General features: G+C 31.7%; 2 protein-coding genes across 3 annotated transcripts; one reads left to right on the top strand and one right to left on the bottom strand.

Annotated features, from left to right (window-relative positions):
- Positions 1-3806: 3806 nt before the first annotated feature.
- On the bottom strand, positions 3807-7264 carry LOC112747629 (monosaccharide-sensing protein 3-like). Its single transcript, XM_025795756.3, has 5 exons — positions 6965-7264; positions 6171-6737; positions 5237-6069; positions 4720-4907; positions 3807-4573 (listed from the first exon to the last, which is right to left on the bottom strand). The coding sequence occupies exons 1-5, from the start codon at positions 7041-7043 to the stop codon at positions 4117-4119; spliced, it is 2124 nt and encodes a 707-aa protein (XP_025651541.1). The 5' UTR covers positions 7044-7264; the 3' UTR covers positions 3807-4116.
- A 3470-nt stretch (positions 7265-10734) lies between these two features.
- LOC112747628 (mitochondrial phosphate carrier protein 1, mitochondrial-like) lies at positions 10735-20386 on the top strand. Of its 2 annotated transcripts, none has more exons than XM_025795755.3 (6): positions 10735-11452; positions 17450-17799; positions 17901-17944; positions 18342-18556; positions 18646-18770; positions 20007-20386. In XM_025795755.3, exons 1-6 carry the CDS (start codon positions 11315-11317, stop codon positions 20053-20055), a joined length of 921 nt encoding a protein of 306 aa, XP_025651540.1. In that variant the 5' UTR covers positions 10735-11314; the 3' UTR covers positions 20056-20386. The 2 variants fall into 2 exon arrangements, with proteins under 2 accessions (XP_025651540.1, XP_029149271.1); XM_029293438.2 differs by having other exon boundaries at positions 10775-11452; positions 18646-18774.
- The last annotated feature ends 6755 nt before the right edge of the window (positions 20387-27141 follow it).

Genomic DNA, 27141 nt, shown 5'->3' with positions numbered 1-27141 from the left:
TCTTATGATATATAATTTATTTCTTAGTTTGGTATTGATAAGAATTTATTTATATTTTTATGTAGGACTTATTTTTTGTTAATTAATTTGGAATGAACATGGAGTATTTACTTGAAGAATATGAAAAACAACAACATGAAGAATCAAAATTACTTTCCATTATAGAAGAAGAAACAGATGAAATTGAAAATATTTCTCCATTAATTGGTTAATATGCAGTCAATTATTTGTGCAAAAAACCATGCAGAACTAGTGAACAAACAGGTTATTTATGGGTGCAAAAAATTTTAGGTGGTCATGACATTCGTTGTTATGAAATGTTTCGGATAGAAAAATATGTTTTTTTTTTCAATGTTGTGATGAATTAATTGAACAAGGATTAAAACCTACAAGACAAATGGGAGTTCAGGAAATGGTTGCTATGTTCTTAAATACGGTTGGTCATGGAGTGGGTAATAGGATGATACAAGAAAGGTTTCAACATTTTGGAGAGACAGTAAGTAGACATTTTCATAAGGTATTGATTGCTTGCTTGAGATTATCTATTAAATATATTAAGCCATCGGATCCTAAGTTTCAAAATGTTCATAGCAAAATAAAAAATACCAACCATTTTTTAAAGATGCTATAGGAGCAATTGATGGTACTCATATACCATGTGTGGTTAGCCCAAGTGATCAACCCAAATTTATTGGAAGAAAGGGATATCCAACACAGAATATAATGGCTGTATGTGATTGGGACATGTGGTTTATTTTTGCTTTACCTGAATGGGAAGACACTGCGCATGATGCTCGTGTATTTGATAATGCTATTACAGCTCCTACCATGAATTTTCTGCATCCTCCTCCAGGTTAATTTTTATCATTTTCTACAAATAAACTATATTTACTTGATTATCATGTAACTAATTTTATTCCTCATTAGGTAAATATTATTTGGTAGATGCTGGTTGTCCAACATCGAAAGGATATATTGGTCCATATAAATGTGAACGCTATCATCTTGCAGATTTTAGGCGTTCTTCTGGATTTACAAATCATAATAAAGTATTTAATTATTATCACTCAAGCTTAAGATGCACAATAGAAAGGACTTTTGGAGTGTAGAAAAATAGATTTGCTATCTTGCGACACATGCCCAAGTTCAAAATTGAAACTAAAGTGCAGATAGTGTGTGCAACAATGGCTATTCATAATTTTATTAGAAGACATTCTGAAACAGATACTGAGTTTAATCAATATGAACATGCAAACATTCTTGATGGAGAAGATAATAGTTATGTTGGTGAAAGCTCAGATCAAACTCTAACCATTAGCTCTTCTGCAGAAATGGATCGTGTTCGAGACTCGATTAGAGATCAAATTATTAATTACATGCAGTAGAAATAATAGTGTTCTTATGTACTAATTTTGTATACGATATTATTTTTTATGTATTTTCATTAGTGTTTTATCTTTTAATTTAATATTTATTAGTGTTTTTATGTATTAAAATATATTTTGTCAATTTTTATATGTTACTTTAATTTAATAAGTAAATATTAACTTTATTATAAAATGAATTAATAAGATCTATTCAAATATTTAAAGTAAAATAATAGAATAATATAAAAAATTATTTTAATTAATGTCTCTTTTAGTAATTTTTTATCTAAAAGTGATTTTGAATAGTATAACCCAAATAATATTTATTTTACTATAATCAATTTTAATATAAAAATTGCCAAACATAAATCACATTAACACAAACTTATTTTTCATCAAAAATAAGTTTACAAAATCACTTTTATGTAAACTCTCGTTTGCAAACTGAAATCCAAAACACACTAAATCTGTCAAACTTGTTATTGAACGAAGTGTCACATAATGACACAGTACACTTAAAATCTATAGATGTAAATATTTTATACCATCTACACCATAAAATTTGCCTTTATATATATGCCTCCCCTGAGACCATAAATATTGTGCCTATCGTAGTTTATTTTTTCATTTTTTTTTCAAAAATTAAGAATTAGTGGAGAAGAGATACATATTGGTTTCATGTTTCTGCAAGGTGATTGCATTGAAAGGGTTATTTATTTAAATAAACTGTTTGAAGATAGATATTATTAAATTGTCCTAAATTTGAATTAATAACAATTATGTCCTCCTAATATTTATATAAATCCTGGGTGAACCGCAAGAGTTATGAAAAAATAAATCTTCAAATAGTTTATTAAGTAAATTATCCTCATTGAAATGATAATTGAATTATTAAGAGTTTGTTAGGACGTTATTTTTAGAAAATATTTTTTTTTAAATTTTTTTATAAAAATAAGAGTGATTTTATGTTTGAATATCTTATGTAAAATTTTTTTATTTATTAATTATCTTTAGATAAAATAAGATAAAAGTACTTTTTATTCATTTATTATATAAAAAATATTTTTTTAAAAATAAAAAATATAAATAATAACTTTTTAAAAAATATATATTTTTATTTTTTTAGTATTTTTATTTTTACTATTAAAAATTTATCAAATATACTAAAAAATAAAAAAAATTATCGATTTAATGGATCCAAACAAGTATTAAGTATAAATGGGGTGAGGATTTTTTGGTTCTGAGAAGAGTATAAGCTTCATAGTTGGTTTAATTAGTTGTATCACTTGAAAATCGGGATTATAATAATAAAATCATCTTTTAAATTTTGAGTTATTTATTATCCTTGACTAATTCATTTGATAATAGTACGTATGTGTTCTCAATATTGTTTAATTTTAAATATTTACAATGATAAATAGTAATATATTTTATGATCTTATAAATATATTTAAAATGAAATTTAAATAATTCTTTTTTATATATTAGGATAATATATACGTAGATAATTTTTAAAATGAAGATACGTAAGTATTATTATAGATTTCATTACCACCATATATATATATATATATATATATATATATATATATATATATATATATATATATATATATATATATTCTGTCTACATTTTATATTGTATCATTTTTTCAATCTATCCTGAGATTTGATATCTTAAATTATTGATAGGAAGACAATTCTACTGAGAGTGAAGACAACCTACATTAGAATATGTTCAGAGTTGTAACCTAGGACTCCTTTAATCATTAAACATTTTTTCCAAAATCCACTCGTGCAATGAAATTATAAATTAAAAGGAGTACATATCATAGTCTAAAATCATATACAATTATTTTAAGATTCATGGCTCAGTTCTATCTTCACATTTTCGAAAATAATTTATTAGAAGTAAACAGTAGTTTGGAAGATTCCAATGGAAACTAAACAAGTAAACACAGTATTATTTTTATTTATGATTCTTTTGGTATACAGAATTCATAGAGAAGTTTATGTATATTCTATTAATAGAAAATTTTATGTATAATGATTAGCACTCAATTTTAAAATATCACAAAAGAATAAAAAAAATCAGCAAAATTGAAATCTCATACATAAATCTCTTATATCATCATTTTAACTACTTGTTCCTCTTTTTTATTCCCTCTTTTTTTAAAATATTATTTTTTTATACATAAATCTCTTATATCATTTTATCTCTTGTACATAAATTTATTTTTTTCTTCAAGAGTGTCGCTGGCCAATAAATTACTGCTTGCTTAAGCGAATGAATACACTGACCACTCGAGTTGGTTTCTCGTTCATCTTTTTAGTCTTTATCTTTTACTATATTCCTGAAAATCTTTCTAACAATGCAATTACTTTCTCCTGAAAATCTTTTACTCTTGGCACCCAAATTAAAGTTAAGTGCATAATGGATAGCATAATAAAACTGTAGCTGCATCTGTATTAATCCTTTAATAACACGCAATCTCTTACCATTCATTTAGGGGTAAAAATGAAACGCCAAAGAATGAACAAGGATAAACTAATATAAGGACCATTATAAACTATAAGCATAATTTGTAGATTAATACTCGTATTTATCCTAAACCCACAAAAGGAAACCTGCTGCTGATATGTGTACGGACGCCAAAATGTTCACTCATCAACTAACTTTACCAAGCTTCCAAATTCATATATGAACAATGCATTTTCTTCTTAATAATTATGATGATGATCTTCATTATCAACCTTTTGTTCCAATTGTAGCAGGATCAGTACCAGGCTTTGCACCAATTGCAAAGAACTCAATAATGACTTCCAAAGGCATGCCCTTTGTTTCAGGAACTTTCAAGTATACAAATATCCATGAAATGATGCAGCCGGCAACGAATAATCCGAAGACGCCAGTGAGGCCGAGGATTTGGAGCAAATAGGGAAATGTAGAAGTGACAATCAAGGTACAAACCCAGTATGTGAGTGAAGTCATAGAAATGCAGATTCCGCGAACACTGGTTGGGAAGATTTCGGCGCATATTATGTTGGGAATAACACCAAAGCCCATGCAGAAGCAGCTTTCATAGACCACAACACTAACAGCAGTGATTGCTGCATTGAGGACAGAACCCATCTGAAACGATTCCCGGACTACTAGTATCACGAGACAAACTATCAGAACAGGGATTGTGTACAACATTATTGACCTGCCATCAGAAAATATATGATGTCATTGTCAGAGGTACATACAGAGATTCTGATAGGATACATCAGGAGGCAAACGACTTTCATTAACTGGCAACAGAAATAACACGAAAGTAAGGACGTAATCAATGTCGTAGTTTAATCATACCTCCGGCCAGCAATATCCATGAGCTTGATGGAAAGACCTATACAAGGCAGCATACAGAATGTGGTAATGACATTTACAAGTAATGAAGAAGATGTAGAACTGATGCCCAAATTCGATAGAAGAGCTCCTACCCCAGCTTGTTCAAGAATTTGGGGAGCATAGTATAGAAATCCATTTATACCAGCAGCCTGCAACATATATTACATTTTCATAATCAGATATGAAGAAACCATAAGAGAGAACAATATGCAAGTGCCCCCTGTTTATATTGTTTGTCTTAGCTACTTTTAAACTATGAGGAAAAGAGCACCCTGGAAACAACATATCAAATTGGCATTCCAATCTTAAAGCTCATGAACAATTATCTTCATGACTATTAAAACAGTAATTTGGGCCTTCATAACATAATCTTAAAAGCTGGATAAACATCCTATTTCAGGATGAATACAAGGGAGATCAAACATAGGAAATAACCAAGTGATGTAATTCTACTAATACAAATGTTAACTAACTGTACCTGTTGAAGAATTTGAAGCCCTATTCCGACAATCAATGCTCGCTTGACACCTGGTTCTAGCAGACTTCTCCACTTTGGACCTTTTTTAGCCACTTCTGGCATACTCAACATATCATGAGTACCTAGAACAGACTGGCTGACTAGAGCAGCAGCCTGATAAGTTTCGACATCTACAGGAATGTCATACCCAGAAGCTGAAACAAATGAAACATGCTGTTCTTGAGACGGTGCAGCAGGATCTGCATGCAAATAAACCCTTTGCACTCCTTTTCCATCATCAGCTGGTTTATAAACCAATTGCCAACCTCCACCGATGTTTGTATTTCTAGGTGTCTCCACAGCATTCCCATGAGCGAAACTGCTTCTCAGGCTGCTAGTGCTCCTGAAACCCAAGTTGTCCTTTGATCTCTCCCCAGCATCACCTTGAAATGACATTAGTGGAGCATGCAGATTGTCGCCAGTACCAAAGGGGCTGGAATCTCCAAAGATGCTGTTTGCATTATGGATTAGCATGCTGCGCGAACCTCCACCCTCAGGGAGAGTGTTCTCATGCAAACTCCCAAAGAGATTGACAATAGGATCTTTAAGACTGCCAGCAGCCTGAGACACAAAGCTTCCTTGCTGCGACAACATACTGCGCGATATCAAGCTACCCTGTCCATTTACTGGGTGAGCAACCAATGACACTCCCTCATTTGGTCCATATAGCTTTATATAATCTTTCCCTGCTTCCTGGTGAACAAGAGCCTCACTGGCTGGGGCAACTATGTACTCTTCCAATGAAGTGGCTTCGCCACCAGGACTAAGACCCTCCGCGAGCAGAGCCAACTCCCCTATATATCAAAGTTTACTCCAAAATCAACAGAAAGTGATTACACAAAAGAAATAAAATAACATAAAAAAAAGAGACTAAATTACAGCAAATTGCTGTCACCTGAAACGTCTTCAACCCCGCGAAGTCTTCGCAGAACTTTTTCAGCCTCGGGGACTCGACCTTTGCTAACAAGCCACCTAGGGGACTCAGGTAGGAAAAACATGGCAAGCAAGAAATAGCCAACAGAAGGAATAGATATAACCCCAAGCATGGTTCTCCAACTAGGAGAAGACAGCAGGGACATCAAGAAAACCAAGATGTAAGCCAGAAACATTCCAGCGGAACACGAAAACTGTGTGACAGTGTTCAATTGGCCTCTGATATCGGCAGGGGCTACCTCCGATATGTAAAGAGGAGTAAGAGTCACGGCAAGCGAAATAGCAACCCCATCTAAAATCCTTGAGAGCAGAATAACAGTAACATTAGGAGCCCAGAGAATCACCAAACCACTGAGGAAGAACATAATGGATGAAACTATCAGCATAGGGCGTCTGCCAAGCAAATCAGAGACCGTGCCAGCAAATATGGTCATGATGGTGCCACTTATGAAGGACATAGATACTATTAGCCCTTCAAGTGTGGGATCAGATTCCAAGTTGAACTCTTGCTTGATGTAGGTCATGCCCCCTGCATAAGGGGAACCAACATGTTTGTTCAATTCTCTGAGTCATTAGATCAAACACCTTACACACTAGACACTACTATCCACAACAATAAAACTGGGGATACCCATTTGAGTTTCATATCATATATCATTAGAAAGAAAACAACATATGCAACAATCAACGAATTGAGAACACAGAATTAAATCAATTAATATTCAGAATGAAACATGATTAAGATAAAAGACCAACCTGCAATGGTTGAACTATCCCATCCAATCAGTAGATTCCCAACTGTTGCAGCAACTGCAATGATCACAACCTGCATCATTTTGTTTCTTCCTCTTCTTAGCTTTAATCCCTCCTCTTTAGAGAAAGAAAAAGCTAAAAAGAAAAGAATAAGCAAACACAATCACTCAACAAGAGCTCGTCATATGTAATGTGAAAAGATCAAGACTTTAATGTTGAGTTCAGATGTTCACTACTCCCCAACTTCACAAACACTGTCAATCCAAATAATGCACTCTTATTTCTTCGTATTATTTATTTATAAGATATTGTGTTTGTTCGGGTGAATTTTTAAAATGAGATTTTTTTTAATTATTTTTTTTAAAAGATTTTATGAAAAAAATAAAAGTAATTTTATCTTTTGATATTTTATGTAAAAAAAAATTTTTATTTATTAATTATGTTTGAGTTTAATAATATAAAAGTATTTTTTTGTTTATTTATTATATAAAAAATATCTTTTTTTTTAAAAAAAATTTAAAAAATATAAATTACAGTTTCTTAAAAAGATTTTTTTACTGCTTTTACTTTATTATTAAAAATTTGTCAAATACAATAAATAATAAAAAAATATTTTTTATTAAAAAAGATTTTTTTTATCCAAATAATCGGACCCAAACAACTAACAGATCTTTTTGTTTATTATATCACCATGTTTTTACTATTTTATTTTTTGAATAAGTTTTTAACTTTATTTACTCACTTGAATTTTACTTGAATTGTGTTGGTGTTCCGATTTTTTGTATGTTTTTTCAAGTAGAAAGATGAAGAGAAATTCTAAATTTTAATTTAATTTTTAAATGAAAAAGTTATTTTTATTTTTTTATATTTTTAAATATAACATATATATATATATATATTCAAATTTTATTTATTTGAATATTAGAAAAATCATTACTCTTTTAAGTAAATTACATAAGTTTCTACAAAGACTTTTCAAATTTGTTTACCAAAATAAAAAAGAATTTTTAAATTTGGCATATATAAAAAATTGATAATTTATAAAATTTAAAAAAACTATGCTATTTGAATTATATTTGATTTTTTTTTTTTTTGTCTTTCAAATCATCTAGTTGTTAGAATGCTATCTGATGATGTTATCTTTAACACCTGAATTTTGTTTTAAGATAATTTAATAATTTGATTTACACAGAAAATTTTGGTTACCAATTTTAGAAGAAAATCCATAAAAACTAGCTTAATTCAAATTTAAATTTTCAGTAACTAAATTAAGTATTTTTGCTTTTATTGTTATTAAACAAAGGAAGATGATATGAAATATAATTGATTTAGGATGATGAGATAGATTATTTTGAGACAAAATCCCACAAATATTAGCAAACAAATAAGATTTTGATGAAGATAGTTGTTGGCTCCAGAAATGAACATGTACGTATCAATCAAAGTGTTTTCTTTCTCAGCAAATCAAAATCATATCTATGGGGACTAACTGGCTATATGCTTAGCTGTCCCAAATTAAATTATTATTATGTTATTCCCTCATAATGATATGATTGCAATTTTTCGTATCTAACAATTTGCATAAAATAATTATTGAGCAATTAATTACTAGTTTAATTTAGAAGTCAAAATCAGATCTAAAATAAAATACAAACAAACGAGGAATGTGGCGTGTGTTTGAGAAGTGTTTGACTCAGAATGTGCCACGTTGCATTTTTGGACGGTCGTGATTAGCATTTGCGTAATCATTCAAAGTACTATATAACACTCTTGTCCACGTTTTTCTACAAGACTTTTCTTTATTAAGTATTAAACAATAAACTAAGATTTAAGAACCGTTTTTAAGCATCTTTTTAATAAAAAATGGAATTTGATTAACATGTACATAAAGGGAAAAGTTTTGATTAAAACATTAAATTAATTTTAATATGATTAACAAGTATCTTAAAGGTACACATAAAGTATTAACGGATTTTTTAGGAGGAAATTTAATTTATTTAATAGGTTGATTTTATAACATTCCATTCTCTTTATGAAAATTTATCTTAAAAAAATTAACAAATACTTAAAGATATTTGCTAGACTTTTTTTTTTTATTTTCAATTTATAGCGAACTATTTATGTGTTGTTGTGGATGAATTAATTTGTTGAAAACACTTGTTATTAACAAACAAAACTACAATAACGGAAAATATGGAAGATATTTGTATGAAATTAGGAGGTCATGTTTCAGTTGAGACTTGAGAGGAAAGTTCAAAGTACATAGAGAAAGCCAATGAAAGATTTTAGGCGGCAACAACCTTATCCAAAACACGTGTTTCTGATTCACTTACGAAATCCAGCAAAAATTCTTGCATAAATGTTGCCAGCCGTTCCCAACTACCTCAACAATTTTGGAAGGGCTCCTCATAAACTAAAGTAAAAATTTACTAAAAGGTAACTTTTTAAAATTTAGGACTTAACTAAGCAATAATTACAAAATACTGTATATATATTTTGGAAAATTTTAGTCTCCAGATTGGAGAATTATTTGATATACTAGTTGTATTTTTTTATTTACTGTTTAGGAAAACATTTAAGAGAATTATTAAGATATTATTTTAAATTCTCGCTAGTCTTATATTTTGATATTAAAAAAAATTAATTTAGATATACTGATAGTATAAATGTTTGATATAATCGTATAATTACACTCATTCTTTTAGATGATCGTTTATGTGATTAATGTGAAAAGTAATTATGTTTACTGATGTGACATTACATAATTAAATATACGTGTAAAAGCATTACACTATTTTATATTGATAGTGTATCAAAATTAAATTCTATTAAAATTAGTAAACAAAGATAATTCTCTATATTTTCCAAAGCTCTTTTTCTATTTTGTTTTTAATTTTGAAATGGGTGATAAAGCCCAATAGAAAGAGAGACTATTTTTATTCATAAAACTTCACCTCTGTGGATATGTCTTTTTTGTCTGGGTTTTGTTATCCGTATCTGAATAAAATTAAAAATAATTATGACCTCGTATTGTAGTGGATCAGCGTTGGGTTAAAGCACTATAGTAATAACTAATAATAGGTTAGATTGGGCCACTGTTGGGCTTTTTCCTTTTTGGGACCACAAAACTTCAATAGGTGCTAATGTAGTATCTTTAATATGGGCCTGGTATGAGTTTCCCAGATAGACCAAAAGTATGATGAGTAGTTGAGTACAACACCAAACTGAAATTTTTTGGGCCAAGCAATTGAACATTTCAAACCCCAAAAAGAAAAAAGATGTATGAATTTTAAAAATATTATGAAAATCCTGACCCAAAAAAAAGAATTCATGAAAACAAAATATTAATCACAATTATATTTATAAATTATAATCCTATTTGTTCCCTCAATATCCTTATTTTATTCAAAATTTAAAAATCATATATATAAAACTTATCTTTAAATGTTTTCAATAACTTTTTTTAATAAATAAATTTTAATTTTTGAGAAAAAATAAAATTTAAAATTTATTATTTCATTCAATATTTCTAATAATAAATTATTATTTAAAATATATTATATTTTTGCTTTTTTCTAAAAGGCATTAATATTCTTAACATGAGTTAAATAAAACATATAGAAAAAGTGTATATTCTAGAAGAAACAGCATTTTTTGTGTAAACGAAATTACACAAGTGAGAGTACTTATTAGTTATTACAAAGAAAATGAAAAGCACAATTGAAAGTGACTTTGGCAAACCAAATAAAAGTCAAGTTATAGATTCAAATTCTGAAATTCCATTTAATAGCACTGAATCATGATCTATCAATCAATCAATATTTATTTAATTTTAGTAACGTGGCCATGCATTTTGCCAAAAGAAAAGCATGGCTATAATACATCTCTTTGCTTATACAACAATTAGAAACTTCTTTCTTTTATTTTTCTTCTTAAATACATTTATTTATTTTATTTATTATTATTTTTCCATTAAAAGAAAGGGGCCAATTTTGAATTGTTCCTCATTGGGGGTTTTTCTCGAACACCTTCTCCGGAAACCCCAAAGAAGTTCCTGCAATATGGGATTGGAGGTATCTGGATTCGGGTTTAGCATTTTTATTTGCATTTACATTTTGTAGAATCAGATTCCATAGTCCTAGTTAGAGTGGCGCGTATCACTGCCTAAATTTGATTCCTTTGTTTGTGCCCACAAAACTATTGAGTGGTCAAAATCTATAGTGTGCTTAAAAAACTTAACTTTGATGAGTATTTTTGTTAGTGTGAATGGAGGTTGAGTTCTTTCACTGAAGAAGGAACGAGTTAGTTCAGTTTTTTGTTCCTTTTTCATTTGGGGTGGCTTGGTTTTTTATCATGGCCATGGAAGGAAGAAGAATCTCTGAGGAATTGAGCCCCAGGTATTATGCTCTTTGTGCTGTTGGCGGAATGCTCAGTGCTGGCACTACCCATATTGCTCTAACTCCTCTTGATGTCTTGAAGGTCAACATGCAGGTGCATTTCAATTTTATGTTATTTTTTTTTTTTTTTTGGTGACTGAAATAAATTAAACAAAGAAAAACAAAAAAAATAAAACAAGGAACTGCTTAAATAGAGGGACAGTCCCGTTTAAGACTACTCTTAAACTCCTCCCAAGGTGAAAGAAGCTCCACATGCGAAAGTTGTAACTTCATCGCCATCTTTGCCATAGTATCTGCCACCGTGTTTGCATCTCTCATAATCAAACGAAAGTCAACACGCCAATTCCAATGCATGATATCTCTTATTTTGAGCACCAGTGGATCAATAAACCCAAAACCATCTTGAGTAACAAGATTAAATGCTTCCACACAATCTGTCTCACAAATAACATCTCGTTGACCCACATCCCAAGCTAAGAGATATCCTCTCCAAATAGCAAACAATTCTCCTTGAAGAATACTATTACTCTCAATCATTCCCAAACACCCCCTTTGCCAGCTCCCATTACAATCTCTAATAACACAAGCAAAACCAACACTATCACCCGAACCAAAATAACTAGCATCACAATTAATCTTAAAAGTACCAATGGATGGGGGATTCCAAAAACCATTTAGAGTAGAGGGAAGGGACATACGTTGTAATTCAAAAATATTTCTAAGCTCCTTTTCTGAAGTTAATGCCAGACAAATGACTTTTTCCGGAGGCCAAGTTTCATGGGGATTAAAGATGTCGTTATTCCTTGCTCGCCATATCCACCAAAGTCCCGAAAAGAACTTGAACGGGTGCTCTCTGCTATGATACAAGAACCAGTTCTTCAAATCCAAAGGATGACAAGGAATATCCAACCTTTGCCAGACAAGCTGAGCTTTTGGACAATCCCGAATACAATGTATAACCGATTCCTGGCTAGAAAGACATCTTGGACACATATCCGATGACGACATCCCTCTTCTAAAGCGAAAACTTGCAGTAGGAAGAGCCTCCTTAAGACACAACCAAGCCAAAAATTTATGCTTTTCCGGAACAAGCTGACGCCAAAGCCAAAGCCAATTCTCCCTCTCCTCCCAACCAAACAGCTGCTTACACAACCACAAGTAACCATTGCGTGAGTCATAGACTTTGGCAGCAGACCCACTCCAATACCAACCCACTTCCGGACCTGCTTGTTCATCTGGATTGTAAGAGAGAATATTATCTTTCAGATTTTGAGATAAAGGAGAATAAAGAGTATCCAAATGCCACCTACCAACCGACCAAATATCCTGTATCCGGAGATTCGAATCAGAAATGTGGACATAATCCATCTCATTAGATAACCGTCCTTTTCTCCTCCAGCTAGAAAACCAAAAATTCTGGTTCAAATCTCCAATACACCAAGCAAACCCATCCTTCAACACTTTCCAAGCCTTGCAAAGACACCTCCAAATGGGAGAGTCCTTGTTCTTAGGATAACTAAAACAGTCATATAGAGATGATCGGTATTTGGCATCCAATAATTGGACCCATAGCTTGTTTGGCTGCTGGAAAAAAGTCCAAACTAGCTTCCCAAGAAGAGCAATATTTACACAATAAGGATCTCTAATCCCCAAACCTCCATATTTTTTTGGAGTAACCAGTACCTTCCAACTAACAAGATTCAATCCTCTTCCATCAACTTGTCCTTTCCAAAGAAAATTCCTCATCATAGACTCCAATTTACTAATGATTCCTTTGGGAAAAATAGAGACCTGCATCTGGTACGTGGGAATAGCAGCGGCAACAGAATTAACCAAGCAGAGTCTACCAGCCCGATTGAGTAAACTCCCTTTCCAGCTTGCTAGCCTACTCCGAATCTTATCCAGGACACCATTGAAAGCTGAACGAGTCACCCTAGAATGGCTAAGGGTAACTCCAAGATACTTGCCCAAATCCTGGACAAATCTGATAGAGGATACCCCAGTGAAAACCTCTTTCCTTCTTGCAGAGACATTCTTGGAGCAAAGCGCTTTAGACTTCTCCACATTAATCTTCATCCCAGATGCTTTGCAAAAACTCTCTAAAACCAACATCACATTTTGCACTTGTCTCTTTGTAGCTTTACAGAATAGAAGCAAGTCATCCGCAAACATTAAATGGGATATTCTTGGTCCCCCTCTAGAAATAGCAACCGGCTCCCACAAGCCCAAATCAACCTGATGACTAATAAAGCATGCCAGTCGCTCCATACACAACACAAAAAGATAGGGTGACATAGGGTCTCCTTGTCTAAGACCTCGGCTAGGAGTAAAGCCATTCAGACGACTCCCATTCCAAAGAATAGATAAGGAAGAAGCAGTGACACAATTCATAATCAAATTAAGTGTAGGAATAGGAAAACCAAAGCTCTTAAGGGTATGAGCTAAAAACCTCCAGTCAACTCTATCATAAGCTTTCTCCAGATCAATCTTAAAGGCCAGTGTGCCTTTCTTTGATTTAGTCTTCTTCATAAAGTGGAGGACTTCTTGAGCAATAATGATGTTGTCAGGAGTTCCTCGTCCCGGAATAAATCCTCCTTGAAGCGGGCCAACAATCTCCGCAAGATGAGGACGAAGCCTATTAACAAGGACCTTCGTGATGATCTTGTAAACTACATTGCAGAGACTAATCGGCCTGAAATCTTTCATAGATACCGGTGATTCAACCTTTGGAATGAGAACCAGTAAAGTCTCCAACATTCTCGGATCAAGAGTAACACCGGAGAATGCCTGCTTAACCATCTTCCAAACATCAAAACCAATGATCTCCCAATATTCTTTGAAGAAGAAAGCTTGAAACCCATCCGGACCTGGAGCTTTAAAAGAGTTCATGTGAAAAACAGCTGTTTTAACTTCCTCCATAGTAACTGGTGCCGTAAGATTATTGCAAGCTTCCTCATTCAGAGAAGGAAGAGGCACATCACCAAGGCAACCCAAATCAACATCATCCAAATGACAGAATAAGCTTTTATAGAAAGACTCTGCTTCTTGACTCAGAACCTCTGGATCAGTTTCCCACACTCCATCCTTGAGAAAAAGGCCATGAATCTTATTATGCTTCCTTCGCGCAAGAGTTTGAATATGAAAGAATCTTGTATTCCTATCCCCGAACCTTACCCACTGCTCTCTGGACTTTTGGAACCATAGGAGCTCTTCTTGCACTAGAGTATTATTATAATCATCAAGCAACTGTTGCTCTTTCTGACGCAAATAAATACTATCCACCACTTCCAAACGCTTTTGTAAATAATTAATCTGCTGCTCTAATTCACATTTCTTAACAAAAATGTTACCAAATACTTTCGAGTTAAACTCTAGTGAATTCTTCTGTACTTCTGAAAGCTTGCCATGAATTCCTCTATTTCCAGACCACCATGACTGGTTCACAATATCTTTATACCCAGGATGAGTAGCCCAAGCAGCAACAAATCGGAAAGGTCGATTCCCTTTAGGCTGAGGACGACCTTTACAACGCACCAGAATAGGGCAATGATCAGACTGAAGCCTATTTAAAACTTCTGCATAAGCCTCTGGAAAGATAGATAACCAACTACTATTTATACATACTCGATCAAGCTTTTTTGCCACGTCAACATAATTTTTCACCCTCCTGTACCAAGAAAACTGCCTCCCGATAGTCTTCAGATCAAACAAACCACTATCCCCTAATGAAGTAGCAAACATGTCTGCTCTTTGATGAGAAAATTGACAGCCCTTAGATTCATGAGAAAATTTGACTTCATTAAAATCACCAAGAACAATCCAAGGTCCTTGAAAAACCATGGATTGTGCAACAAGATAATCCCAAAGGAGAACCCTTTTATTAAATTGAGGACTGCCATAAATACCACTACACCTCCAAATTAAATTATCAAAGTGAACCTCAACAGTAACACCCTGATCAAAAGCATCAATGAACTTACAACAAACACCCTTCATAGAGGATAGAAACCAAATACCTCCCTTATGCCCCTCTGCCTCTACTATACCAACAGAGTGATACCCCAACCTTTCCCAAAATAATTTTAAATGCTGAAAAGGGGAGTGAGTTTCAACCACAATAAAGAAAACAGGTCTAAATTTCCTAACAAGTTCCTTACAATGCACCCGGGCTAACTTATTAGAAGCACCCCTAATATTCCAAACAATCATATTTAAACTATCCATAAATAATAGGGACATAATAAATAAGAACATAAACTCTAAACAGAATCACCAACCTCAATAGGTGGTTTGTCCTGCGGTACTGGCACACTCTGATCCTCAATAATTGCCACCTTTGGACCCCCTGACACTGCATTTGCCATGCTTCCATCTACTAAGGTTTCCTCCGTTGTGCCACCATTTTTATCAACTGGCGAGTTCTGCAAGGAGGAAGGCCGAGGACGCTTCCGTAGAGAAATTCCACGACGTGCAGGAGTTCTGCGCGATGGAGATGGCGCAATTTCATGTTTTTCTTGCTTCCCCATCCTAATGCCAGTTGATTTGCCTCCATCACCATGCAAATTGGGCCTTGGAACCCTTCTCGAACCAAACTTGTGCTGCTTTCCATCTTGGTCCTTCAAACCTGATGACTGGCCCATTGTAAATTTTTTCTTACGCAGCACTTGTTGCCAGCCCTCTCCATCATCCATGCATGCCTCATTAACAAGACCATCAGGCACGTGAGGAGCCAATGATTCCGTAACCACATCCTTCCCTTTAACAACTCCTAATTTCTCACCCAAATCACGAGCTTCTGATTCAGCCTCTTTTTGAATCTCATGATTGTTGTGTGGCACTAGTGTTGGGGCTTCATTATTTTTTCCATCACCAAAGGAATTTATGTTTCCTTCCAAGGACTCCTTCTCCATGCACAACGATTTATCATGCCCATACCGTGCACAAGTAGCACAAATCAACTGTAAACTCTCGTACTCCACTTCATAAGTCACACCCTCCACTATAATATGTTTAATTACAGGCAACTCAAGATTAATTTGAACACAAGCTCGGGCATATTTTCCTCTTTCTGCAAGCTTAGTAGCCAAATCTACTTTCACCGGAATCCCAATTGCAGAAGCAATTCGCAGCATTGCTTGTTCCTGGTAGCACCAAATTGGAAGTCCCGAGACTCGAATCCATACCAGCGTTGATCCAAAGGATTTTTCGCATGGCCTAAAATCCACATCCCATGGCTTTACTGCAACATAGTGACCGTCTATCAACCACGGGCCACCAAGAATGACTTTCTCACGATCCCCAGCAATATCAAATTTAACCAAAAAATATCCAAATCCCACATCCAACAAATCAAACCCTCCTTTGATGCGCCATACTATCCGGAGCTTATGCATGAGAGCCGTGTAGCCATAATACTTATCCAGCACCTTGATCACGATGGCTTCCTTATAAGGTTCAGCTAGACAGCTCTTTGCCTCCTTGGTAAAACTGACACTTGGTGGACGAGAATCACCCTGCTTACCTGTCACCGTCGCGATACCATCCCCAGATAAAGACCCTACTAATGCAAAGGCCTTAGACTTTTCTGCACCAATAACTTTATCTCTAAAAGAGACCTTGGTTGGCTTTCCTAACCCCTCTCGAGAAGAACCCTCCTTAACACCGGATGCACACCCACCCACGCTCTCCCCCTTATCTCTTCCGATGGCATGGCCATCTTCCTCACCGTGTTTCACCCTCAACCGCTCGTCCCCGCTTTCTCCTTCTCTCATTCTCTTTGAGTACGGAGTACGTACTCTTTCTCTGCTAGGGTTTTTGTACAAAATTAATTTAAACAAGAAATAATAATTTTTATGTTATAATTACACTGATTTGTTGCAAAAGTTTTAATATTTTAGGGTGCCCTTATGTCATGTGAGTGAGATATCATCAATTTTGTATTAGCAAACAATTTTGTTAGGATTGAATTTTGTTTCAGGGGGTGCCCTTAACAGCATGAGAGTGTTATGAGTGTTTGTAATGATTAATTGAATGATCTTGTTGTTAACTTGATCATGTCTCTTATGGGGAATTGGTTTTTTGTTACATATAGGTGTACCCTGTGAAGTATTACAGCATTTCCAAGTGCTTTTCTTCCTTACTGAGGGAACAAGGGCCTTCTGCCCTTTGGAGGGGATGGACTGGCAAGTTCTTTGGCTACGGCGCACAGGGTGGCTGTAGGTTTGGTCTCTATGAATATTTTAAGGGGGTTTATTCCAATGTGTTCGTAGACCAGAACAGGAACTTTGTTTACTTTCTCAGTAGTGCGTCTGCTGAAATGTTTGCCAATCTAGCATTGTGTCCATTTGAAGCTGTAAAAGTGAGGGTTCAAGCGCAACCATGCTTTGCTAAGGGCTTGCACGATGGCTTTCCGAAGTTATATGCAGCAGAAGGCACACGAGGGTAAAGAAAGATTGAACTCGTTAAATTTCGTGCTTCTAATGAACTTGTCTCTAGGGGTGATCATGATTATTTATATTCTATGTTTGGTTTACTCCTTGCAGATTCTACCGTGGACTTTTTCCACTTTTGGGTCGAAACCTTCCATGTAATTTCATAATCTCTTAAAACTTGTATTTAATTTAGCTAGTTAGGCTGGTAAAAATTTATACTTGAAAACTAGGGTGTTCTTAACTATCTGCCAGAAAATTCTGCAATAGGTGATTACATCTTGCTTTTCCCCATCTACTTAACATCCCAAAAATATGTTTCTGTATAACTTGAATCATGCTGATACGGTTATTGGCATTAGTTGCCTGATGGGTGATAATTGACAATAATAATAAAAAACTTATTTTAGGCCAATCATGCTGAGTACTCTGTAAGCTTGGACTTTGTAATTGTTAATTTTGTTCATTTGTATTAGGTGAGGGGTAAATAGTTGCAGTGATGATATCATCATATCATCAATGAACTGAATAAGTGTCCTGTTTCCTTTTGGGCAGTTTCCATGGTTATGTTTGCAACATTTGAGCATTCCGTTGATTTTTTGTATCGTAATGTTGCTAAAAGAAGAAAGGAAGATTGTTCTATAGCTCAACAGCTTGGTGTGACATGTATAGCTGGATATGCAGCCGGATCTGTTGGTAGTTTCATTTCCAATCCTGCTGACAATATTGTATCCTCTCTCTATAACAGAAAGGCCGATAGTTTCATGCTGGTACTCATTTTTCCACTTTTTGTTTTATGATTTCTTTTTAAGATTCGATATGTTGTACTAAATGTGATCCGCTAATTCTCCGTGTGCAGGCTATCAGAAAAATTGGGTTTGCCAATCTATTTACCAGGAGCCTTCCTATTCGACTTTTGCTTGTTGGTCCCTCGATAACTTTGCAATGGTTTTTCTATGACACCATCAAAGTTTTAGGCGGACTGTAAGTGCGTTACTCCTAGGCTTTTTTAAGTGATATTTATTAGTTTTCTTTGTGGTCTTCTGTTTGATTCAAATATTATTATTAACTCAACTTTGAATCCAACATTCTGCACTTCGGTTATAATTATATTTCAGGATGTAATTGTTTTCCTCCTTTGATTGTTAATGAGAAAACAAAGGAGGGAGTAAACTGAAGTAACTTGCTCATAATTAATCATTCAACAGTGAATAACTTTCACTGAAAATTTAAATTTGCAAATACATGGAGAAGAAATTTGATCTGATATATCTGTGAAAGGTTCCTTTTCATGAAATATGGATTTCATGTGTTGATTAAGTTTGTATCTTCTAACATAGGCCATCAGCTCATTCCACTTGCACATAGTTTATAGTTTACATCTATATTTGCACCAACATTGAATCATTGATGTTTTTCTTTGTCTCTCTGTCATGACATGATCATACGGAAATGCCGGTATATAAATAACGATTGAATTAGTCATTTGCATAATAGTTTGCTTCAGAAAGAACTGAACTATTTTCAGCTCCAAAAGAAAATTTGGTGATAGGTGGAAGCATGAAAACTATGTCACCTAGATAACATCATTATTTGCTTGAAGGGGATTAACAAACTGTAACAAAATGATCAGCTGGGTCACAAAAGCTATTGTTGATTATTAATCACAGTCGATATCAAATTTGATCTTTCTCTAGTAAGTAACAACAACAACAGAGCCTTATCCTCCCACTAGGTGTGGTCGGCTAATCTTTCTCTAGTAAGCAGAATACAAGAAAAGATTATAACCATTGGGCTATGATCTTTGACTTCAGTAGGGCCTTGAAATGTTTTTTACTAACAATGTAAGGAGTGAATGAATGTATACAAAAAAAACATATAAATCTTTTACTGCAGGGAAGCAGGTTTATGATTTATGTTTTCTGTAGTAATGATGTTAATATTAGAGAATTATCATTAGGATATGTTAACCAACAAAAGAAAAAAAAATGCTGAGAATAGAACTGCATGGCTTTTGAACTTCTGAACTAGCCACTAGCATGTACTGCTTGATCAGAAAAAAAAATGTTATCTAATGAGAAGTTTGGAAAGCCATTAACTGCTAATTATCTAATAGATTTTGTTTTGATTGATCTATGTTGTTCCATTTGATAACTCTGAATCAACCTACCATTTATGAAATCCAAGCATTTTGAAATGTATCTTTTTGTGATCTCGCAGGCCGACTAGTGGCGAAGTTGCAACCGACTTGAGAGATGATGCAAGCTAGAATGGAATTCCGCAGTCTGCAGTCTGCAGTCTAATTTTTGCATCGATTGCAAGACGATTTTATAGTATACACCGGAATAATTTTTTTGTGGCAGCTTTTTTGTTTTCTGCCACCATTTATCAACCTTGAATTCTGTCATGATAGGGTTTCAGATAAGCTTTTGAAGTTTGGTTTTGAAGAAAAGAGCCAATTTCTGTTATTACTTCTTGTAGTAGCCATGGATTTAGCCAAAGAACTTGAACATTTACCAGCAATGTCTTTGCTATCAGTTTACCATTTATGGTGCCATTGCCTCCCTCAATTTTATCTGATATTAAGTTCTCACTTCTTATATTGTTTGTGGTATCAGTTATTTTCATAATATTGTTTGGACCAAATTTTCAATTTAACCTAAAAAATTGAAGCATCCACAATTTAGTCTATAAAGAAGCTTAAAAAGGCCAATAATAACCTTGAAATATAATTTTTTTGACAGATTTCACTAAACTGACACGAACATAAAATAAAAATATTTATTAGGGGTGAGCACAGGTAGCGGGTTCTGATTACCCGTCCGAACCTGAACCGAACCAATTAAATTGGTTCTGGAATCAACGGGTAATTGGGTCCAATCCGAACCAAACCGATAATCTTTGTTAATAATTGGTTCGGGTATCGGTTTTGGAGTGCGGAACCTAAACCAACCCGCGAACTCGATCATATATTAATTAAATAAAAAAATAAAAAATATATATATGATTTTTTCATTAGACAAAAATTATTCACTATTAATATGTTTTGATTTTAATGAATTTAGTTTTTAATGTATTTGGTATTTAACATGTTTGGATTATTTCTATTAATGTTACATGTTTATTGTATTTGTTGAATTTTTAAGATAAAGATTTGTTTTTTTGTTATGAATTTCAAAGTCGGGTACCCAATTACCCGAACCGAACCAATCCGTTCTTAATCGGTTTGGTTCTAATTTTACCATAAACCCGAACCAAACCGACCCGTGCTCACCCCTAATATTTATGGAAATTCACAAAGAAAAAAAAATTAGAGCTTCATACACGACAATTAGAAATTAAGTATTTTAGGTGTTTTAGTCATTTTAGTCGTTGATCTTAATTATAAAATTTATAAAAAAGCTTAAAAGGCCAATAATAACCTTGAAATATAATTTTTTTGACAGATTTCACTAAACTGATACTTAACATAAAATCAAAATATTTATGGAATTCACAAAGAAAAAAAAATAGGGCTTCATACACGACGATTAAAAATTAAGTATTTTAGGTGTTTTAGTCAGCCGTTGATCTTAATTATAAAATTTATATATATAGTTAAATCAACAGCTAAAATTACAAAAATACTTAAAAAATAGTGAAACACTTAAAATGTTTCCAATATTATCCTTGTGTTGATTTGAGTAAAAAGGTAGAGTTAGGTGTTAACTATAATTAGTAGTATATAAGAAAGTGAATGATGGAGAGTATTATTGAATTGAAGAGAAGAAGGATGATGGTGTTCACGAGGAGAGTGGCATGTAGCTGATAAATGAGGGTATTGTCACAACTCACCACATGTCATTGCAATTTCATTATCATTAACATGACTTTGTATAATGTCAATATCCACCAAAACTTTAAGGCAAGGGTTGGCCCCCTTAACTACCCTTCTTTTTATAACACAAGATTCATGATCATGTCTTTGCCATATTCTAACTTTCTACACAAAAACTAGGATTTAGGGCCTCCACAAAATACAACAACCAATTATATTTTATGTATATAAAATATATATTAAAATAAGTTAAGAACTAAATACTAAGTAGAAGCTAGTGAGGGTGATTTTTTACCAAATCTTTTGACGTGGGAAGATGGTGAGGGTGATTTTTTAGGATCATAAAAACTATTTGTATGACGTGTTCTCTCATATAAGAAAGCTTTCACGGGATTCATAGCAAAGTTGTTTTTGATAACCCCTTTTTATATATTTTCGAAAGCAACAAATTTCTTTTTGATTATCATAATATTGACCCAAAGCTCTTATTTCTTGGTCCAAATCGTACCCAGCTTCTATAATAACCAAAAAAAATAGATGATTTGAACTTGTCAATGTAAATCTTCAAGGTGTTAAATTAGCAAATTGTACTAAGTGATGTAATAATAATAATAATAATAATAATAATAATAATAATAAGGTCAGGGTAACATAATTGAATAATTCCCAGTTGTATATTGCCATACACTTTTCTGGCAACCAACCATTCATGCAAATATATAACTGTGAGGGGGGCACACGTGGGGCCACCTGGAACTCCATTAATTATTAATTAATACATATAAGCAGGACCATTCTTCAAACCATCCTTAAGCTTCTTCTAGATCTTGAAGCCACAAATAATTTCTCATTTCGGTTTTTTTTAGTGGTATTTCTCAATTCGATAAATTAAAAATTAATTTATTATAAATTTGAGTTTTATTAAAAAATTAATTACTGATTAATAAATTATTACATACACAAAATAATAAAATTTAAACTTTTAATACTTATTTTAATAAACGAATAAATTCACCACTAAATTAACTTAAATTAGTTGTATCTCAGTTTTTGATCAAGTATAATGCTTTGCAAATCTGCTTCATTAACTCAACCTATGAATATTATTGGTTTAAAAATGAGAAGTACTTCTAGTAAAAATTAGGTAAAGTGATAAATATTTAATCATGTAATTAAATTTGTATGTTAAGATTGAATTTTAAGAATGATGAGTGTGGATTATTGTGCATAAATATGACTCATCAATGTGGGGTAGGGAAGGTTGGGAATTGATCGCCAACTAAGTTATATAATTTTTAAATAATATTCGTGGTGTGTATGCTGCATTTATTAAACTAGTTGCAATGGCCAATGATTAAAGAATTGTTATGGAAGTTGAAGAACCTTCTCCCCCTTCTCCAATCCATTGATGAGTTGATATATAGTTGCATAAAATATTCAATATATTACTCTTTTTCATAATAGTTATCCAAAGATCGAATCTAATCCCACATAAGTGTGGTTAGGTGAATGCTAAACAGGTCTTTTTTTTTAAGGTTTAAATTTTTGAAAAGTGAAGCATTTTATTTTATTTTTGATACATAAAAAATATTTATCTGTTTAGTGTTTGTTTTTTTAGTTTTTGAAGAATTAGAAATATTTTAAAGTTAATTTGTGTTTTTCAAATAAATATTTATATTTATTCTTACTCTTTATCATATTTATGTATATTGAAGTTATTTTAAATGTGAAAAGTAATTTTAACAAACAAAATTTTGTAATTTTTTAAAATTTAAAAGTTTATCCAACTTCACTTTAAAATCTGTGCTTTTACTTATGCATTGAAAAAACAATACTAGCCATCAATTATTAAAGAGTAATAATATTTTATTAAAAGATATTTATTACACTTTCTTTCTTATTTAATAATCTGGTTATCCAAATAAATATTTTGTATACTAAATTCAGTTATTAAAATTAATCATTAATATAAAATATATGTTAAAATATAAAATATACATTAAAAATAAATTAAATAATACATATATTTTTATATAAATACACAATGATTAATTTTAGTAACTGATTTTGATATATACCTAACATGAATGTTTTGTTATTAATAATTATTGGGAGGATATTATTATTAGCTATTGTATCAAAATTGTAAGAAAAGTATTAATCACTTAATATGCTGAATAATGAAAATTACAAACTAATCCAACCACTCCCAAGAATAAAGAAAAATAATACTACTAGGAGCAGTTATTTTTTTTTTCTCAATAAACAATTGTTACGCATCATTTTTAGCTCCATAATAACATTTCTTCAATAACATTAGAATTAAGATTTTTTTTTCAATTAATATATGCTTTCTAGGAACACCATATATGAAAATTTTATGCTCATTGATTAAGAGGGGGGAATGAAAATAACAGATAAATAGTTTAATATCCCTATCAACAATTTATATTTCTCTTGATTCTGATCACTTGCTAGATTGCTACTTGGCACTGATTTATACCAAGAAAGGCTCCGATCCCTCCTCCAATAATTATTATGAAAACCAAAAAATGATATTAAAAACAAATTATCAAAAGGACATTGAAACTCCAATCAAGATTAATGTCCTTAAATTATTTTGCCTTACCTACAAAGGTCAACTTCTATAGATTTTGGTGTCGGTGACAATTTAAAGCTTTACTAGCATGAAAATTTAGCATTTAGATTTTAAATACATTATACTCATATTATTAGTGAAGTGATATTTTCAGCTGTGATCAATCATTATCTTATAGAATGATCTAAAATGTCATTTCACTAACATTGAAATTATTTATTTATTTATTTTGAAAATTTTGAGATTATTACTATTCTTCTGTTCTTATAGTAATAAGGCCTTTGCTTTTGATTTTTCATGTAAATTAAGAAAATGATTGAAAGTGTTAGTGTTATGTAAATTAAGTCACATAATTATCTCAAATAACTATAAGCATGTAATATTAATTTGCTAAATTAACACTTATTTATGAAAAACTAACTCTGAAAAAAGGACACTTATTTGAGAATAAAAAAATATAAATTTAGCTAATATATAGTGTTAAAAATTGGGTAATTCACTTAAATAAATTGTTTCAATTTTAAAATTATGTAAATGCATTATTTCAAGACGAAGACGCAAATACATTGTTTCACATATCTATAAAAATCGCTACTGGCAGTAGTAATTTACATAAATACAGAATCCGCTGCTGCCAACTGCGGATTACGTTTAGTTGTGGTAGCATAGAAACTGCTGTTGTCTGCCGCGATTTCTGCATGATTATGATTGGTCATAAACCGCTACTATCAGTAGCGATTTATGTGCATTGGTTTACGTATGTAAACCGCTAAAGGCAGCAGCGGTTTACGTTGAGTATGAAAACAAATAGTAAAACTAATCTTTATCTAAAAAATAATTACAAAATAAATAATTAATGGTATATACTGTTTAAATAATATCATAAATAAAAAACTTAATTTGTCATTCTCTTTTATTTATATCAACCATACAAAGGAGATTCGAAGAGTTTGAAACATGGGTTGTGTTCTTTGCTGCTGATTTGCCTTTGAGGTTCTAGCTAAATGAATTTTTTTTATTTGTGCAACTTTATTGTTTTATGCCAAAAAATAAAAACTATTTGTATTTTATAGTTGATTGATTGGATAAATAATAGTGATAGCATCATAATTTTGATGAATAAAATAAAAAATATAAATATGCATGTAATAATTTTTTATTTGCATTTCTTATTAAAATAAGACTAAATAGCAAATCAAAGAGTGAGTATTGACAGAGTACTAAAATATATAAACTAAGACTATTTTTTTTATATTCATCCCTTCTAAAACTCATGAATGATAAAATAATTTATTTTTAGTAAAAAATAGTGAATTTTTTCATTAAAAATAACAAATCAAATAAAAAAATTTTACTATTTTTTACTAAAAATAAATTATTTTATCATTCATGAATTTTAAAAGGGATGAAGATAAAAAAAATTAGTCTTAGTTTATATATTTTAGTACTCTGTGAATACTCCCTCTTTAATTTGCTATTTAGTCTCATTTTAATAATAAATATAAATAAAAAATTATTATATGCATATTTATATTTTTTATTTTATTCATCAAAATTATGATGCTATCACTATTATTTATCCAATCAATCAACTATAAAATACAAATAGTTTTATTTTTTGGCATAAAACAACAAAATTGCACAAATAAAAAAAAAATTCATTTAGCTAGAATCTCAAATGCAAATCAGCAGCAAAGAACACAACTCATGTTCTAAACTCTCATAGTCTCTTTTATATGGTTGATATAAATAAAAGAGAATGAAGTGATTTTTAAAGAGAAAAATATATGATTTAGTGAACTTTTGGCTAAAAATAAATTATTTTATTATTTATAAATTTTAAAAGAGATGAGAATAAAAAAAATAGTCTTGATTTATATAATTTAATACTTTGAGTATTGTATTTTTTTAATATTATCTTCCCCATCCATTTATGAATAACACTCTACCTCTCCACATTTGGCTCCTCTATGGTTTATATAGAGAACCCATTAACACATATTAAACGTAAACCGCTGTTTACGCACGCACACCAACCTAACATACATGTAAACCGCGTTTGGTACTAGCAGTTTTTGTTCTCTTGTACCTACTGCCAATAGAATAGAACAATTTAAATAAGTAAATTGCCCTTAAAGATTACTATTAATAAAGTTTTTAAATTCATTTATTTTAATGATTACATAATAAATGCAATAAAATTTTAAATTTGATATGTTCTTAAAAAAATATTCTTAATTAATTACTTTAACATGTGTCTTAAAATACACATATTAACCCAATTCAAATAATATTTAATAACAAAAAAAATTAGCCAAAAATAATCATAATTTATCTTATTTAATATTTATTAATTATTACAATAATTAATAAATATTAAATAAAATAAATTTTGACTGTTTTTTTTCCTAGCATTATTGATAGTCTGATAATAATATACCAATGTGGACTTTATAAACATCTAATAGAATCTGATAATAACATTTATGGGTATATTCGTTGAATCTGAAGGCATCCATAAGTAATTTCAAAAGTGGGCCAATTATATCCATGAATAATTTGAATGTTATTCTCTAATTTGAAGACTACTTTGTATTAACTATCACTAGTATCACCTTTTCCCAAAATTTTGTGAACAATTCCTAAGACAATGCAATAAGAACATGTTTAAAATAGCAATTTGGTGTCCAAATTCTAATTAAGCCACGCCAGAACTTGAAACATTTCAATATTAAAGTTTGACATTTTGGCCTAAACAACCACATAAGCTGAATGTATTTGTCTGCCCCCACAATGCCTTTGACATTATGCTTTTTCTTTCAATTTTTTATTGACAAATAAGTTTATATATAATTATATATGTGTGTAAAATTTATAAAATAATCCAAACTTTAAAAATATTATTTTTCAGTTTTTTTTTTTATTTTGAAAAAGCTAAA

This window comes from Arachis hypogaea, chromosome 15 (genome assembly GCF_003086295.3).
Source record: "Arachis hypogaea cultivar Tifrunner chromosome 15, arahy.Tifrunner.gnm2.J5K5, whole genome shotgun sequence".
Taxonomy (NCBI): Eukaryota; Viridiplantae; Streptophyta; class Magnoliopsida; order Fabales; family Fabaceae; genus Arachis; species Arachis hypogaea.
The sequence above is the reverse complement of the archived record's forward strand: the minus strand, read 5'-3'. Positions and strand labels throughout refer to the sequence as shown.

What these genes read in the sequence shown, in the direction of transcription:
- LOC112747629 (XM_025795756.3), bottom strand. Translation starts at nt 7,043, where the DNA reads ATGATGCAGGTTGTGATCATTGCAGTTGCTGCAACAGTTGGGAATCTA. An exon ending in CGGGGTTGAAGACGTTTCAG is followed by an intron (nt 6,070 to 6,170) that starts GTGACAGCAATT and finishes TTTGATATATAG; the next exon opens with GGGAGTTGGCTCTGCTCGCG. An exon ending in ATGGATATTGCTGGCCGGAG is followed by an intron (nt 4,574 to 4,719) that starts GTATGATTAAAC and finishes TTCTGATGGCAG; the next exon opens with GTCAATAATGTTGTACACAA.
- LOC112747628 (XM_025795755.3), top strand. Translation starts at nt 11,315, where the DNA reads ATGGCCATGGAAGGAAGAAGAATCTCTGAGGAATTGAGCCCCAGGTAT. An exon ending in TCTTGAAGGTCAACATGCAG is followed by an intron (nt 11,453 to 17,449) that starts GTGCATTTCAAT and finishes TGTTACATATAG; the next exon opens with GTGTACCCTGTGAAGTATTA. An exon ending in GCAGCAGAAGGCACACGAGG is followed by an intron (nt 17,800 to 17,900) that starts GTAAAGAAAGAT and finishes TACTCCTTGCAG; the next exon opens with ATTCTACCGTGGACTTTTTC.